This window comes from Pagrus pagrus (genome assembly GCF_965226575.1).
Source record: "Pagrus pagrus genome assembly, chromosome: 1".
Classification (NCBI taxonomy): domain Eukaryota; kingdom Metazoa; phylum Chordata; class Actinopteri; order Spariformes; family Sparidae; genus Pagrus; species Pagrus pagrus.
This window is the reverse complement of record NC_140185.1, coordinates 37,523,947-37,541,901: the sequence shown is the minus strand read 5'-3', so window position 1 is coordinate 37,541,901 and position 17,955 is coordinate 37,523,947. Positions and strand designations below refer to the sequence as shown.

Sequence of the window (17,955 nt, the reverse complement as noted above, 5' to 3'; positions counted from 1 at the left end):
AACGGTAATTTAAAATCTTTCAGAATTAATATTAAACATTATTTATTATTTAAGTTTCAGGTCAGATATTAGCATGCTAACGTTAGCTTTGTCAACACCTCCACTTGCAGGTCGTGTCTGTAAATGTTAGTAACAACTAATCTTAATGTAAGAAACTAGTTTGTGAGCTGCAAACTGTTTTACTTCAGTGATGATGAAACTAATCGTCACTGACGTTAGCACGATGCTAACTGTGAGCTGAAGCACAGCCCTGCAGCCGGCTGCTGCAGTCTCATATGGAACAATGTGAGTGGTGGAAACATCTCAAACAGTCTGAACTAAAACCGACTGTGAAGTAAAAGCTCACTTTTATTTTGCAGATGGTGGATCCTGTCGGTGCTTCACAAACAAAAGTCAACAGAATGAAGAACACAAGAGAAGCAGAATAAAGTCTTTTCTGATATAAAAATATAACTTTGTGTCTATATGGAAGGAGCGACGCTGAGGAGCAGCCAATCAGCTTACTGCAGGACCAGGGTCACAGGGTCAGAGGTCACCTGATCAGACAGGAAGTTCAGATCTCATATCTGAACGTCACCGATGGAGGAATCTTCACTCGTCTCTGTTCCAGGTGATAGTCTGTACCACACAGGGAGAAACCACCGGGAGGTTTCTGAGATCCCTCACCTTCATTCAGTCTGTCGTTTCTTTTCTTCTTGACAGAGTCAGAGGTCAGAGGTCAAGCTGCAGAGGTCAGGGGTCAGGGGTCAGGGTCCGTCAGGCAACGCACGCTTTTTGTTTCGGACCTGAACCACTTCCTTCCTCTCCGTCAGAAAGTTTCCAAAGGCGTCGGCCTCTTTGCTCTCCTCCGTAGCTACAAACAAAAAGGAAACAAAGATTTCCGTCACACTTCGGTTTTATTTTAGTTTTTGTGTTGTTTTGTTTTTTGCAGTCTTTTCTCACCGCTGTGATCGATGTCGTCCGTGTCACTGTCCTCCTCCTCCTCCTCTTCATCAGGGTTACCACGGGTCATGATGAGGTCACTGGGCCCGGCTATGTCAACCTCCTCTGTGTACAGGAAGTCAAACAGCATTCAGGACTTTTATCTCCACCAGCTTCAGCTTCACCCACTCCTCGTTATTAGAGTAACGATTTATTTCACTATTATTATTTTTTAGCAACAAACATTGAATGTATTCTGACACTGGATTGGACTTTCCAGGGAGTTATTAAGAAATCACAGAGCTGTAAAATGAAGCCTTCTCAGTTTTGTTTTGTAATTTTTCTTCTGTCCGTCAGCTCTACCTGTCTTAGGTGTGGTCGTCATGTCGACAGCTCCCAGGTCCTTCCTGAGTCGCTCCAGCTGCTGCTGCTGCTTCATGCTCTGAGCCTCCGCCTGAAGGACAGGAAGTCAGTTACAACACGGAGACATGTGAGGACCGACAGACGGACAAAACACACACAAACACACTCACCAGCTGTTTACGGAGTCTTTCATATTCGGGTCGATACTCCCTGAGGAAGGAGGAGGAAGAGTTCAGTGCATCACACAAACTTTCAAATAAGCTTTGTGTACTCAGGTCAGCACAGTGAGCTCAGACCTGAGCACAGAGGACAGACAGTGAAGCAGACATGACCAGACAAACAGAAGAGACATCACACACCACTGCCTCACCTGAGATAATCCAGCTGTGAGCTAATGTAAGCTTTGACAAAGACAAATATCAAAGCTTCTCTTTTAAAGTGAAACCATTTATGCAACCTTCTCACCACAGCACTGAGACAGCTCTCGTTAGTGAGACACGGATTCAGATTCCTGCTCTACGCAGCCGCCCTCAGATACATTCCTCCAACATTTGAGTCATTTTGTCTATTTGAGTTGGACTGGACACATTATTACACCCTGTGAGCTGCAGCGGAGGAGGAACGACGACACAGTAAACTCTGCTCATGTTCTTATCCTTCTGTTCATTGTTGTACTTTCAGGTGCATCACAGGAGTTTGGTGGCTTCCTGTAGGAAGGGATGACGCTATCGAACACCCTGACGTTAAATAAGACCATAATAACTTTTTTATTAACTGCCCGAACACTACAGGTGAGTAGGTGTTAGTGTACCTGCAGACTGAAACAGGCTGATGAACTCACCTCTCATACTCGTCGGCGGCGTCCTCCACCTGAACAAACAGCTCATCCAGTCCACTTCCTGTCACTGCGGACACGCCCACCACCTGCAGACACAGAGACAACCCTGTCAGGAGGGGTCCACCTTTAATACTGGTTCCTACCTGAGTGACCAGCTTTGGAGTTACACCCAAAGAAAAGAGATGAACTCAATGAAAACAGATCTCCTGCAGGCGGAGGCCACAGAAGATTGTTGTTTACACGATCCTGTTTAAATCGAAACCATAATAACTCGAGCATTTATTCTTATTGCAACATGAAGCTAAGACTTCAGCCGTCTGTCATATCATGTTGTGCACATGTGAAGACGTCGTAACACTACGTGATGAAGACGCATGCTGGAGCCAGTGGGGGGGGGAGGGGAGCAGAGAAACAGGCTGACACCTGTCAGAGAGACACGGAGAGGAGTCGTTGTTCGGCACTGAAGGAATATTTCTGTTGCAGATGAAATTATCAAAACAACGTTGTACTCTTTCAAAGACTAACACTACAGGTGTTTCAGTGTGGAGGGACATCTCCTTTCTTGATTCAGCCCTCTGGCCTGTGCTTGACCTCTTACCCTCAGGTTGGTGTAGAACTCGTCCAGAACCAGACTCATGGAGCGCGTCAGGTTGCTCACGTACGAGGTTTCCTGGTTCAGAGCGTCTTGGAAAACCTCAAAGTCCTGCATCCACTCCACGGCGAAGCTGTGGTCGATGATGTCGGTCTGCACAAAGAACAACAGGAGAGAATTCACTCAGCAACAAGAAGATAAAATGTGAATAACTGGACAGCGGACGGGAGGTGAGCTCACCTTGTTCATGACGACGATGAAGGGCAGCTTGGTCTTGTAGAGAATACTGAGGGAGAGAAACATCAGCTGAGACTGAAATCATTTTTTAATCAGCTCAGTGTGAAATTTGACTTTTGTCAGTGTACCAACTCACCTCGGCCCTCACGTAAAATCTTCTATTAAATTCATGGGACCTTGTAAAATCCTACAGCTGTACTCCAAATACTTTTTTAGTTATGACTTTTTTAGATAACGAGTATCCAGAGTAAAGAACATTAATATTTCCACTAGTTTTCACTTTGTTGAACTAAATGTTGATTCTGTGTTACACTGATTTGTTTGTATTAAATGTAGAACTGCTTACTAGGAATAATTTCTATACTTGGATCATATCTGCTCTGTTAGCGCCCCCTGCTGGAGAACTACAGTCACTGCTGTCAAACACTAACAGCTGAGAGAAAAGATCAACAGTCATCTGTTGCTATCACTTAGGTTCAATATTAGCCTTTCCTTCCAGTGATCCTGAACACTGCAATGTTTCATAAAGTCACATTTACTGTTTTTGGTTTTTTTCCACATATAAGATCATACATTTTTTTTAAAAGATAATTCCAGTGTTTGTTTGGTATTTGTAAAAACTACAACTACAATTATACAACTCACATTTTCCAACAGATTTAAAAAAGTATTTAAATTTTATTTCACAGGTTTCCAGCCTGTGTTGACTCGTCTGACTTCGTGTCAGTGATGTCACCATGTTCACAGAGCTCAGCTCTTAACTTGGTGAGCAGGACGTTACCAAGTGTCTATAAACGTAATCTGATGGTGATGTACCTGCAGGCGTACAGCATGTTGGACATGAATGTGACGGGGTTGACGCTGCGGGACGTGTCCATCACGTAGATGACGACGCAGGGGAAGGAAGACGCCTGAGACACACACAGGAGGAATATTAACTGACTGCCATGTAATCAACAGAGAGAGAAAACAACAGAGTGCAGACGAACCAGAGCCTCTGTGATGATGGTTCCAGACGCAGACCAGGTGAAGACTTCAATCTGACCCGGGGTGTCAATCAGCACATACCTGCAGAGGTCAAAGGTCAGAGAGAGAGTGAGGCTCAGTGTGAAACAGAGAGTCTGATGAGGACCACGAGGCGTCCAGCTGAGCAGAGAACCATACAGGAAGTTTAAAACATATAAACTGACCGGTGATTCTGCTGCTTCTTCTCTATGAACTGCATCACCTGAAGGACACAAACACACAGGTGTTCATGAATCATTCAGTCTGGTTTTTATCATGATCTCATCAGAACATTTCACATCTGGACATTTAAAACAAAACAGTTTCACACAGAAGACTGTTTCAGACTGGATCGGTTTAAAATAACGACACTTCCTCTCGAGACCAAAATCCAGAGGACATAAATGGTTAATTTTTCACTCCCACTGAGTAACAATCACAGCTGTAATTACCTGCTGTGTTTCGGTCTCTGGTCATCCTGTAATTTTACTTTCTGTCTTTTATAAATCAGCTCAGGCTGAGTTTTGACTTCTGTGTGAAGATGGAGGAAGTGAAACACGTTGATTATCTGACAGATGGAAACGTGTTTTAACACCAACAAATATGTCTGTATATGGACCAATACGATGAAAAATAAGCAAAACTATCAGGAGAACATGTCCCAGTAAAAACTCACCTAAAGCCCTGATGTAACGACAGCTACAGGTCAATACTTCCATTCTCCCATGAGCACAGATTTTTAGCCTATATTTGTTTACATCTATCAAATAGTCTCAGTTAAATGTGAGCTGAATTATCTATTAGCAGCTCCTGTGTGCAGTGTACCCATGGGTGTACAGACAACCGTCACTGGATTACTGTGATACTGAAGAAAACTTAAAAACATGCCGATTGTCAGGCAGGTTCTGCAGAGTCTGAGTGGATTTATGGGCGTTTATAGCAGATGAACATCAGAGATAATGAGATCCTCAGGACGTTTAAGTCGCACTGAATGATATCGATATGTGTTTCATGTGTGTGTGTTCACGTTTGACTGATGACCGGGTGAATTTACTTGTAAATGTAATATAATTATCTTGAATTATAACGCTGCCAGAAATAAATGGGAAAATTGAGACTTCTCACAAAATCACTTTTACAGAACAAAAGATTCTGAGACAAATCTTCCTTCAACATTAAAGCTGTCAACAGTCCAGACTTTAAAGAAGTCTGATTACATCCTGACAGCTTTGGTTTGGTTAAACAGGTCACAGAGGAGGCGGAGTCAGACTGAGTCACCTGATCAAAGCGTGTAGCGAACAGGTTGAGCGATGTCACGATGCCTCCGTTTGGTCCGAGGCCGTACTGCTTCATCACCTCCTTGTAGTTGACAGTGTCCCTGATGTCTGGAGGAGAGGACAGACAGACTGAAGGCTAATGTACACCACCGTTCACCCTCTGCTTAATATCTGTTGAGTGTTTCTGGGATATAGACCGGTCCGCTCACCAATGTTTGCGGGGAAGGGGACTTCGTGGACGGCAGGGTCCAGGTTGATGACGTATGGAGGAGCTTTTTGAGCGTGAAGATGAGCCGTCAGCCTCTGGAAGAGACAAAAATACTGTGAGATCAAAACAGAGCGACACAATCATCTGGGACTGTACAGTGCTGCAGGATGTTAACAAGATATAAAAGAGGAGATTTAAAAAAAACAGCAAAAGATCAAATATAAACGTTTCATATACTTGTACTGTAAATTGGAGGAAAGCACTAAGCAGCAGAGTCTAAACAATAAACACACGACAGCTAAGATGGAGGATGACAGAGCTGTTTACTGTTCAGTGTTACTGACAGTGAATCTACATGAAGTTTGTAAGAACCAGCGAGCTACTGAACATAAGATCAACCTGACATGGTGACAGTTTGAACGGTTTCTATTTGATTAAACGTGAACAGCAGGAACAACAACAGATCTCTTCTCTGCCTCACTGAGATGATGACACTTTGGATATTAACTGACTGTAGTTAATCGTTAATACTAAAAATCTGCCACAATCCAACATATAAAGAAGAATAATGTTAATAGATACAGTCTGGTCTTTTCAAAGAGTTCGTTGATAGTAAGAAATATGCAGAATATCATTGGACCTGCAGGTTTTTCACACACCTGCTCCCAGAGAGACCAGTGATGCACACAGGACTCCACAGGCTAATGCTAGTGCTAGTAACCAGCTAACAGTGAGACACGTTATGAGCCACCAGGGGCGCAGATAACCTTCTTCTTCCAGCACAGTCACTAGTTTCTAATACCAACTCGCAGCAGAGCCGGTTTATAGAGCAGACATGTAAACTGTGACTGTCGTACTGTGTTACCTGGCTGAAGGAGCTAACTCATGCTGTTAGCCACCGTTAGCCACCGTTAGCCACACTCGCTAACTGACCTGAACGAAGGTGGTTTTCCCGGAGCCGGCCATGCCCAGAACGATGAGACACACGGGTTTGTCCCGGGCAGCAGCTCCCGGGGTCCCGCTGTCTTTCCCCGCTGCCGGACTCTCCTGGTTCTCCATTAAAACCTCCTCAGCTCCGGGACACCGCGCCGCTTCCGCCATGTTGTCTGATGTTGTGGAAGCAGGCTGCCGTCAAGACGCTGGCGCTGTCGTAAAGCCGCGAGTGTTGTCGTAAAGACGCTGATGCTGTCGTAAAATGATGCCGCTCGATGGGAGCGCGGAGGAGAGAACAGAACCGGGCGGGATCGATTATGTTTCGATCAGTGATTGAATGTAACTGAGTACATTTACTCAAGTAGGTCACTTTTACTCGATTTTATGACTTTCTCCTACTTTTTAGGACTCTGCTGACGGTAACGCGCCCCCTGATGGCGATGTGGCAGTAACACAGTTACCTTTGCTGAATAAAACATAATGTTATTGTCAATATCTTCGTGCTTTCCCCTATTAGTGAAAACTATGGTTCAATAAACTAAAATGTTTTCATATAATATGACCTATTTTGATTTGTTTAAATTTATATATTATATAATATTACTGCTCTGAATGAGTAGGAACCACTTCTTTTTGTTGAATTTTAGTGCTGGTTATATTTTATATTTTTAAGGAAAAATTAGCAATTTTATTCAATAAATTCCAGGTCATGTGACACATTGACTCAAAATCAGTGTTGAATTATATAATAAACAGTTGACAATACAACACATCACTTTTAATTTGATTTTTGTGCACCTACTATTTTTTATTAATATTTTAAATGAGAAAATCTAAAAAAAAAAGTCAATAGTCTTCCTATACTGGTTGAATGAAACACACCTCTTTCTGCTGAACTGTGCTCCTCATGTTTTACTGAGTCACACAGAATTGAATCTATTAAAAAATGCAGATTTTCAATAAAAGTTATTAATGTAAAATATGAAGAGCACTGAAATCTATTATAAACAGGTGTGTCCTAATCACCGAGAATAGTAATACAGTTGTGCGTATATTGTATATATGACATGCTCATTAAACTAGACAGGAAAGAATGAACCATTTTAAACGACTGTATTTTGGGAATTCCATCTTTTTTTATAAACATTTAATAGCATTGTGATATATATTTATATATGAGGAAAATTAGGAACACATGTCAAATACACTCAGTAGCATTCAAGATCTGATTAACTCATGAAAATGAAAATACAAAACAAAGTCAAATATAATACAAAAAATATAAAATGACCAAATTATTGGATTCGACCTACTTTTATCTTTAAACTCATAACTCAGACTTTATTTATCCATGTTAGTATTTACTTCAGACCAACAAGCTGCTCTCATCTCTCACATCACTTTATAATAACTTTGGAGTATTTACAGAGAACAGACTGCCTGCTGCACAAACCTTGGTGAGACTAATTAACTTCTGTCACATCTACAACTTATTTGGTCCTGCAGCAAAAAAAACAGAGTGACACATCTTGTTAATTACAGCTTCAGAGCTGGAAAACACATGTTGTACTGATGTAGACTGTATATTTTCACAGGAAGGATTATTTTAATTTCATTGAAACTTTTATGTTTGAAAATGTTGATATTGGTTTCATATATATAAAATAATTCAAAGATGTTATTTTATTTCTTCATACTGTTATGAAAATAGCTAATTTTTCATCATTTTCTCTGGCTGTAATATTGTATATTATATGTCTCTCTGACATTACTGAGCTGCTGATAAAGTTTTCAAATCATCTCGCAAAATCTTTGAATATAAATGTCAAAGTGCAGAAAATTGCTTCATTTTTCACAGAACAGGTTTCAGGGGAAGGACCCCCATGCCCCCCCACACTGTTATGTTCTCCGTCAGCTCTGTGTGAGACCCTGGAGTGAAGACCAGAAGAAAAGACTTTGTTCATGTTTGTTTATTCACCATTTAAATTGAATTTACAAGCAAATAATGACTGATCTCCTGATTGATTATGATCATGTGAACTGAGCTCATCATGAGCAGTGACAGCCTCTGAGGCTGAACAGACACAGGAAGGAGCGCCGCCTGAACACACTCAAACATTTACACAACAACAACAAGACGTCAAAGTACCGCCCACAAGGTTTGATTGACAGGTGAAGAGATGACACAACAATCAGCTCTCAGCAACAATGATGGAAACAAAACAAGTCTGAAGAAACGAAACACAGAATTTAACCCACTGACCCTGAAATGACTTCAGTCTATCTGAGTCTGCAGATCTCAGCAGAGGCTTCATCATCGACAAGAAGTCCAGCATAGAGAGGCTGAGTGAATGTGGTCTGGACTCTGTGGAGGAGAGTCATGATGTCAGAGATGCTGTAGAAGGACAGAATACCTGCACTGTGATCCAGGTACACTCCAACTCTGGAGGACAGAGGACCTGAGACAGGAGTGTCGACACTGTTGTAAAAAAAGTCGTACCTGTTTTTGTCACAATCTAACACCCAAGATTTGTCATTGTATCCAAACACACATTCCTGTGACCTCCCTGTTCTCCTGATATTCTTGTATGCGACTGCTACATGAACTCCTATCCCTCCCTCTCTCCGCTTCACCTCCCAGTAACAACGTCCAGTCAGACTCTCTCTACTCAGGACCTGCCACCAGTAAGTGAATCTGTCTGGATGACTAGAATAAGACTGATGTTGTCTCAGTCTTGTTACTTTTCTGTTCCCCTCAGATAATAACAGAAGTGTGTTTGCTGTGTTTGGATCCAGTGTGATTTCACGTGAATATCTTAAGAAGTCAGCTCTGGTCTTGGGCTCTGGTTGTGACAGTAAAACATCCACTTCAGTCACTGTCAGTGAGACGTTTTTCTGTTTCTGTCTCAGGACGTCCTGTAGTTTGTCTCTGACCTCTGACACAGCTGCTGTCACATCCTCAAAGTACTTCAGACGACGGATATTGATGCTGGATGAGTGTGTAGACTCACTGAGTGCTGACAGTGAGGGGTAGTTGTGTAGAAACTGGTTGTGATCCTCTGTGTGTGAGAGCTTCTTCAGCTCAGCGTCTTTCCTCTTCAGCTCAGTGATCTCCTGCTCCAGCTTCTCCTGAAGCTCTTTGACTCGACTCACTTCAGTTTCCTGCTGGGATCTGACCTGCTGCTTCACATCAGAGCGTCTTTTCTCCATGAGACGGATCAGCTCGGTGAAGATCTTCTCACTGTGCTCCGCTGCTTTATCAGCAGAGCCATTGATGTCCTCCACCTCCTGTTGAAGCACCTTCACATCTTCCTCTCTGTCCTGGATTCTCTGCTGGATGTTTTGTCGACTCCCCTCCAGCTCTCTCTGCCTCTCAGTCCTCTCTGCTGCAGCTGACACTGTGTCGTGGCCTTTATGTTCGTCCACAGAGCAGAGATAACAGATACACTGCTGATCAGTACGGCAGAACATCTTCATCACCTCATCATGACGAGAGCAGATGTTCTCCTGGAGCTTCTTGGACGGCTCCACCAGCTTGTGTTTCTTCAAAGGAGCTGATTCATAATGAGGCTGCAGATGTTGCTCACAGTAAGAGGCCAGACAGACCAGACAGGACTTTAATGCTCTCAGTTTCCTCCCAGTGCAGACATCACAGGCCACATCTTCAGGTCCAGCATAGCAGTGATCAGCAGGAGCAGCTTGGAGTCCAGTCTTCTTCAGCTCCTCCACTAAAACTGCTAACATGGTGTTTTTCAGCAGCTCAGGCCTCGGTGTGAAGCTCTTCCTGCACTGAGGGCAGCTGTGGATCCCCTTCTCATCCTCTTTGTCCCAGTGGTCTTTAATACAGTTCTTGCAGTAGCTATGTCCACAGGGAATAGTCACCGGATCCTTCAGTAGATCCAAACAGATCGGACAAGAAATTATTTCTTGGTCCAGCTGAACTCCTCTCTGCGCCATGTCACCTCTCAGTACATCGACAGTCTGAGTTTCATTTCCTGATGACTGAAGTTTATTTGAGGCAACAAGATAAGAGATCAGAGAGAAGAGGGAGCGGTTTTCAACCTTTGCTTCATTCCAGGACGAGGAGCCGCTCTGTGGATCTGAACTTTGTTTCCTCATTCACAACGAAGCCTCAGTTAAAACCTGCAACATTTGGAAACATCACAGTGTTTAGTTGTAAAATGATCCTTGGCTCTTCAGGCTTCACTCATGTTTCTCTGACTCTTCATCTGATTCTGTTCAGTTTTCTTTTCCTGGTTAAAAACAGCTGACTGACAGTCGGCACTTATCAAACTAAACTCTCATAAAGATTCAAACAGTTTCCTCACACAGTTAATGATCTACTCTGAAGCATTTGTCACAAAACGGTTCAGTTCCAGAATCTCATCCTGATCCAAAGCAGCATTCAGGCTTCAGATGTGTTGAAACAAAAATGATCAGAGAAGTTATTAGTTAACTGTGAATCCAGAAGAGTGAAGCAGATCAGCTGCTCCTGCTGTTCACTGGTGGATTAATATGAATCAATGAATCATGTTTGATTTTTGCATTTGAGTTTTATTTTTAGTGTTGTCCGAGTGCAAACCCACCGTGACGTCACCCTCTGGTTTGTGGACGACCACTATGATGCCCCAAGTTTAACTTCATGGCCGTCAGGCAGTAAATGATCCTTTGAAACAAGATACAAACAGATACTGTGGCTCAGGATTTGTTTGCTCCTCACTTCACCCTGACTTTATGTGCAGCTGGAGGTGTTGGTGGCTGTTTGTGTTTGTAGTAGATCTTCATCGCCACCTGCTGGTGGTGACGGAGGAAGGACGAGGTCATTATCAGCAGTCAGGAGGCCACAAGATGGCGCTCCAGCACCACTGTGACAGAAAGCTGATCAGCAGGCAGAGCCTCCACATCACATGTTGGATCTGCAGATAGAAGCCTTACAGCTGACTCTTTGGCATCATTTATTATGCAGCTAGTTATACAAGATTTAAAATACACATTGTATAGTTTACTGGAGCAACATGTAAACATCCACTGCATGAACCTGTGATGTGGTGTGTCTGTGCTGGCAGGGTGGGGTCCTGACTCACAGAGCTGGTTTATAATGTGAACAACATGGTTCCAGGTATTTCTCTGTTCATCTGCAGTCAGTGGAACAAGATGAATGATAGTGGCCAAGGTTTGATTTTACAACCTCCGTGCTGTGTTTTACTGTCCAATAAACCTTTGACCTGTTAGTCAGACTGGACTTCTGGAGCCCATGTTAACATTTTGTACCTGCACAGCATGCAGGAGCTGATAACTTCAACGTGACGCTGTCACTGTTTGCAAGCTGCTTTTGTGATCTTTTGTCCTTTTTGCTGCCTTCTGTATCACCTGAAGCTACAGGTTGTTTCAGCCATTGTCCAAGATGTGATGTGTGTTTGTCAAGGAGAAAAGTAAAGTGATGGCTTCAGTGCACGATAACACAGTCACATCTGTTAACACACATTTCTTTCCTCAGGAAAGTTACAAAGACAACAGTTAGTGTCCTCAAACTGTCTCTGTGATCCGTCACTTTAAAAACAGTGGATCACACAGCTGCTGTCACTAAACGTATCAGTCTGTCCGTCCCTCACTCCTCACCAGATGTTGTCTGTGATGCAGTTTTGTTGGGATGATGAAGAAGAAGAGATTGAACTGTTTCACGTTGTTCAGGTGTTTCTCTGACACTTTGGGGCTGCACTTGGTGTTGGGAATTGATGGTAGGGCAGGTGTGGTTATTAGAAATGAATAATTATTGATAATAATTATTAAAATTAAACAAATAAAATATAATTTTCAAATAGTTAAAACGGGGCACCACCCGGGAATCAGGGACCAATAACCAGACCAAAAATAGTGGTTTAAGTTTAATAAAACTGGTTTAAGATGGCCTCACACGGGGCACCATTGTTGGGAATCGATGGATGGACAGGTGTGGTTATTAGAAATTAATAATTATTGATAATAATTATTACAATTAAATGAATAAAAATAAACAACATTATTTTTCAAATTGTTAAAATGGGGCACCACCCTCCACCACCTTTGTTTATTGAAAGTATTATTGATTTAATCAATTTGCTAACAATAATATGGCCTATTATATTGTACATAGCAGTTTTCCATGATTATTTTGTGCATATGTTGTGTGGTATTTACTGGTTGTGATGGTCAGTGCTCGGATTAATTTCCTTCACTGTTCCTGTAATTGTAAATATTTTACAAATATATACATTTACAGTGAACCTTTCTTTTAAGACTATTTTTAGTCTGGTTATTGGTCCCTGATTCCAGGGTGGTGCCCTGTTTTAACAATTTGAAAATTAATAATTAATTTCTAATAACCACACTGCCCTACCATCAATTCCCACAATGGTGCCCCACGTGAGGCCATCTTAAACAAGTTTTATTTCAATATATATATATATATATATATGTGTGTGTGTTTGTGTGTGTGTGTGTGTGTGATTATATATGTATATATTATGTTTAAGATGCTCATTTTTCATACTTTTCTCTGGCTGTAATATTATATATCATATCTCTCTCTGACATTACTGAGCTGCTGATAAAGTTTTCAAATAATCTCCAAAAGTCTTTGAATACAAATGTCAAAGTGCAGAAAATTGCTTCATTTTTCACAGAACAAGTTTCAGGGTTAGGACGAGGACTAGCGGGTTTTTCTAGAAGTACTGTAGTGGACCGGTCTGGTTCCAGATGTGTGACCAGTGGCAGACTCTGACTGCATTTATGCTGAAACAGTTGAAATGACATTTTTCCATGATGTGACTCACACGAATGCATAAAAATTGGGAGAAAATTAAGAATTATTTTCATTATCTGTTCGTCTACATCAGATTTATAAAAATGTCACCGTTTTCTGAAGCCCTGTGTGACGTCTTCACGAGTGTATCTGACGCCAACATCTCATACTTTGTTTCTTCTAAAAAGCTGGTAAAGCTTTCAGGGGAGGCCATTTTGTCACAGGTGTGTTTGAATGTTATCACCTGACCTCAGCTGAGCACTGTCACACCTATTAAACATTAAAATGTTGAATTCAACCTGCTTATTGGAAACTTTGGAGTTCAAAACTGTATAGAAAGTAGAAAGTTTGTGTATTGTCCCGATCAGATGATCAGATGATCAGACGTCAGCTGAGGTCACTGTTGGTTGAAGGTGCGTTTCTTTCAGTGAAATCAGCTCGTCTCAGTCTCCTTGCTGTGGTTGTCATGGTCACAGTGAAAGTCGGCAGCAAGTTGGAAAAATCATCTCAAACTGCTGCGCCGCCACTTTTAAAACACACAAACTCACTTTTTACATCATTTCTTCAGGCACATTTTTACAGATGAACTCAACTTTATCCTGGTTTGTTCTTGTGCAGCTCTAAACTTTATAAAGTTGTTGTGCAGCTAAACTTACTGTAGTAAGGCCCCTTCCAACTGGGCCCTGTGGGGGCCCTGTGAGGCCTCGGTGCCTGACTCGGCTCGACCGAGCAACCGGCTGACAGCTCTGCTGTAGAAGATTAATCCTGGGTGGCTGACCTGCTTCAGCCTGCATCCTCATTACAGTGAGAGAGGAGACTTTAAAAACAGGACGATTGGGGATGAAGGTGTTTTACTCAATCAGTATCAATTATCTAATGACTCAATAGGATATTTGTCATGATATTTATGATATTTGATGGCATTTTCTAAAAAAAATCTGATCTTTGTAATGTAGTGAAATGCATTACCCTCCCTTATTTATATTCTCTCTATCAGTTTGATATGCATTTTATAAGAATGTATGTACTTAATGCTGCTATATGGACTTGTTTACATTGCAGTATTGTGATCAGATCAGCCTGACTTTGTATTCTGATGTTCACACTTTTTGAATTTCATTATCTTGTACAACATGGTGATGTTGGTTTGTAGTTCTGTACAGTGGATTTGTTGTGGCTGAAGTGAATTTGTATTGGGGAATGTGATCAGCACCTGATTATTTAAAGAAAACAGATTGAATCTGATGACGCTGCATGTTCGCTAATTCCTTCCTTTTAATGCAACTGTTGATAATATTATATTATATATCATATTCTGGTGTGTGCTGGAATATTAATTTCTTTTTTCTGGGGCAGACTGACAGTGACAAGTATAGACAGTAGAAAACAGATGACAACATAAGAAGGAAGACTGTTGAATCAAAGTGGAAAAAGCATTAAATGCAGCAGTGATGACTAAAACAGTCACAGACAACAGTTCATCAACAACTGCACCTCCTCCACCGCTCCTCTGTCCCAAGGTGTCCCCCAGGGTTTGGTTCTTGGTCCACTCCTCTTCATCCTCTACATGCTTCCCCCTGGCAACATCATACGCAATTATGGGCTCTGCTTCCACCGTTACGCTGACGACATCCAGCTCTACATCTCCACCAGATCCATCACCACTGCCGCTCACTCCAGACTCACCAACTGCCTCACTGAAATAAAAATCCTGGATGCAGTCTTACATGGTCATCATCGGCCCCATATCTCTCATCAAAACCACTCATGACATCTGCCTCACCAGTGACAGCTCCACCCTCTCTCCCTCCCCACACAGAGTCATCTTTGACAACAACCTCTCCTTTCAACAACACATTAATCAAATCACCAGAACTGCCTTCTCCCACTTGAAAAACATAGCTCATCTCCGCCCATCACTCTCCTTCTCTGCTGCAGAAACCCTGATCCACGCCTTCATCACGTCCAGAATTGACTATTGCAACAGCATCCTCTCCAGCACACCATCCAAACTCCAGATGTCCAGAACTCTGCTGCTCACCTGCTCACCCTCACCCTCAACCCGTAACCACATCACCCCCGTCCTCCAGAAGCTCCACTGGCTCCCTGTCCCACAACGGATCCTATTCGAAATCCTCCTCCTCAGTCCCCCACCGGACCTCACCGACCTGCTCCACCGCCACACCCCGTCCCTTGGCCTCCGCTCCTCCGATGCAAACCTCCTCACTCCACCACAGCGGACCAAGCACCGGACCTGGGGTGACAGAGCCTTCTCAGTAGCTGCCCAAACACTTCAGAGACTCACAGGCTTAAAACACTCACCAAACGCACCATTTTAAAACTGCTATTAATGTTTTTATGTCTTCTTTATGTTTTTAGTGTGTTTTTATTATTCTGCTTTTTAACCTGTAAAGTGTCTTTGAGTACCTTGAAAAGCGCTATTTCAAATAAATGTATTATTATTATTATTTCTTATTAGCAACAGTCATAGTGAAATCAAATGAGACGCTGTCGGTGGAGATTGAAGAATTCTTCTGAACGTCTTCACTGAACCCTTCAGCGTGACTTCCTCTCCTCCTCTGCCGTCCAACACTTGCAGAAAATGCAAATTAATGCAGTGTGTCTTATTAAAATGCATCCCGTTAAAAAGAAAGGAAATATTCAGTGAGTGCTAATGCGCAACATTATAATTTTAAAACTTGCCTTTGTAGTTTGTGTTTCATCAGGGCCGGGTGTGATGAAATGATTGTGACACTTTATTAGCGATTCATGTGGAGATGAGAGAGGAGAGCGTATGCAGATGGTTCAGTTTCATTACAGGAACGTCAGAGCAGCTTTTTATCTCAACCTCACCGAGTTTAACAGTCAAGTGAACAACAGACTGCACGAAGAGACGAATCCTCAAGATTTTTCTTTCATTAAACCAAAATGTAGATCCCCTTTAATGTTTCCTCACAATCTATGAAGCAAATTCTGTAAATCTATGAGATTCACAGGAAACACTTCCTCCTGCTGTTTGCTTTACATCACTGTGAGCTACAACAGAAACCCGCCCTCACTCTCTGGAAACATTAAATACAATCTGACGGGTATGCAGTGACACGTAAAGTCACCAGGTGTTAAAGACATTTAAGGTAACTTCAACTATCGAGCACTACTGAACTGCTCCACCTGAGGGCGTAGCTTCTCTAAACTGCTTTGTGGTCTTGTACATTTATTATTATTTAATGCTGTGTGTTTCAGGTAATGTCACATCAACCTCTGAGCTCAGATTCATTCCTTTGTTGGATGAAAGCAGCTCCAGTCAGAGTTTATACCGGTCATCGATCAATGGTCGGGTTCACAGCTGTTTTAACAAAAGATAAAGATGCTGACATGAGGTGTGATGTTCAGGCGGAGTGCAAAATAAGCAATCCTAGAGTTTGGAGGTGTCAAATATTCAAGGATAAACTTCAGTCATCGTCTCCTCCTGATGATATAAAGTCAGGCTCAGCCATCGTCTCCTCCTGATGATATAAAGTCAGGCTCAGCCATCGTCTCCTCCTGATGATATAAAGTCAGGCTCAGTCATCATCAAATTAACATCAGATGTCTCCATGCAGCTCGTCTGCTGTGATCACAGTCTGCAGGAGAGAAGAGATCACAACCTGATCGACATGTGATCGAGCTCGTGCACGCAAACAATTTTACTTTATCACTTTAAATGTACAAAACTTGAATAATAAAGACTTGAAAAACAATCAATCAATGAATAAACAGACAATAAACATTAATTGAATGATAGAAAATCTTTGCATTAATTGTGACACTTTAAATTGAACTTATGTAATTAAATGAAGCTTTACATGTTATTAAAACACTTGAAGTCAACTTTTGAGGCAAAATGATTCTTTGAGCTTACGTGTTGGTGCACGTTTATGTATTTGTGAGTAAAAATCAGTTTCATAATCACATCTGTAAGCTCAGTTTATGTTCTGAAGACTGGTTCCCTCCACGTGTTCACTGTTTCAGCCTCCTGACTGTGAATCTGATCTGGAAGAGAAGAAAAGCTGTTTCTGATGAGAGTCGAGATATTCAGCCGAGCGGTTTCACTGTGTCCAGACTCAATAATTCATGCTTACAGAGCAGCGCTGAATTATTGAACTGAGCTGTTAGTCCGATGATGACACACACACACACACACACACACACACACACACACGTCTGATCTTCTATCAGCTCAGTTTTGATTGATCGAGCAGCTGATCAGAAACAGCAAAGTACTTCTACTCATGTGTTATATTTAAAAACAATCTTGAGCTTTTTGTACGTCACTTTAACATTCCTGTATATTTTCTGGTCCTTTATAACTTTAGTTACTTTGCAGATCCAGATTAATTATAGAAATAATATTTTTTTATTACATTAATATCATCACAGCTTTAGATAAGATGGAGATAAAACTGCCCAGCAGCACATACAGTCGTTAAAAGTCAGAATTATAATCCAATGATACTTAATCTGAAGTGTCATTTTGCGTGATGAGTACTTTTACTTTTGATACTTCAGGTACATGTTGATGTGAATACTTTTATACAGTGTATATATTTTTTTATTTAGTTTATATTTAAATGCATGAGCTTCCTTGTAACAGAGTATTTCTACACTGCGGCGTTGCTACTTTTTACTCTGATTACTTCTTCCAACTCTCCCAAATACTCACTTGAGCTCCAAATGTGGATAAATCCGCCGCTGAAAATAGTTTAATAAAAACTACAGTGATCAGCTGTTTGAGGAAATGATTGATCCTTTTTAAACATG

At 41.7% G+C, this 17,955-nt stretch overlaps 2 protein-coding genes across 2 annotated transcripts; both read right to left on the bottom strand.

Annotated features, from left to right (window-relative positions):
• Nucleotides 1-325: 325 nt before the first annotated feature.
• On the bottom strand, nt 326-6,577 carry gpn1 (GPN-loop GTPase 1). Its single transcript, XM_084360085.1, has 13 exons — nt 6,375-6,577; nt 5,443-5,536; nt 5,235-5,341; nt 4,142-4,179; nt 3,941-4,019; nt 3,768-3,862; nt 2,955-3,000; nt 2,721-2,867; nt 2,126-2,208; nt 1,455-1,494; nt 1,285-1,375; nt 943-1,047; nt 326-853 (listed from the first exon to the last, which is right to left on the bottom strand). Exons 1-13 carry the CDS (start codon nt 6,540-6,542, stop codon nt 747-749), a joined length of 1,200 nt encoding a protein of 399 aa, XP_084216211.1. The 5' UTR covers nt 6,543-6,577; the 3' UTR covers nt 326-746.
• A 2,183-nt stretch (nt 6,578-8,760) lies between these two features.
• On the bottom strand, nt 8,761-10,331 carry LOC311262658 (tripartite motif-containing protein 16-like; the record flags this gene model as incomplete). Its single annotated transcript, XM_084362223.1, has 2 exons — nt 8,761-8,874; nt 9,009-10,331. The coding sequence occupies 2 exons, from the start codon at nt 10,329-10,331 to the stop codon at nt 8,761-8,763; spliced, it is 1,437 nt and encodes a 478-aa protein (XP_084218349.1).
• Between the last annotated feature and the right edge of the window lie 7,624 nt (nt 10,332-17,955).

Coding starts and splice junctions, on each gene's coding strand:
- gpn1 (XM_084360085.1), bottom strand. CDS start 6,542: ATGGCGGAAGCGGCGCGGTGTCCCGGAGCTGAGGAGGTTTTAATGGAG. Junction 4,020..4,141: donor AAGAAGCAGCAGAATCACCG/GTCAGTTTATAT, acceptor TGACCTCTGCAG/GTATGTGCTGATTGACACCC. Junction 854..942: donor GGACGACATCGATCACAGCG/GTGAGAAAAGAC, acceptor TTTTGTTTGTAG/CTACGGAGGAGAGCAAAGAG.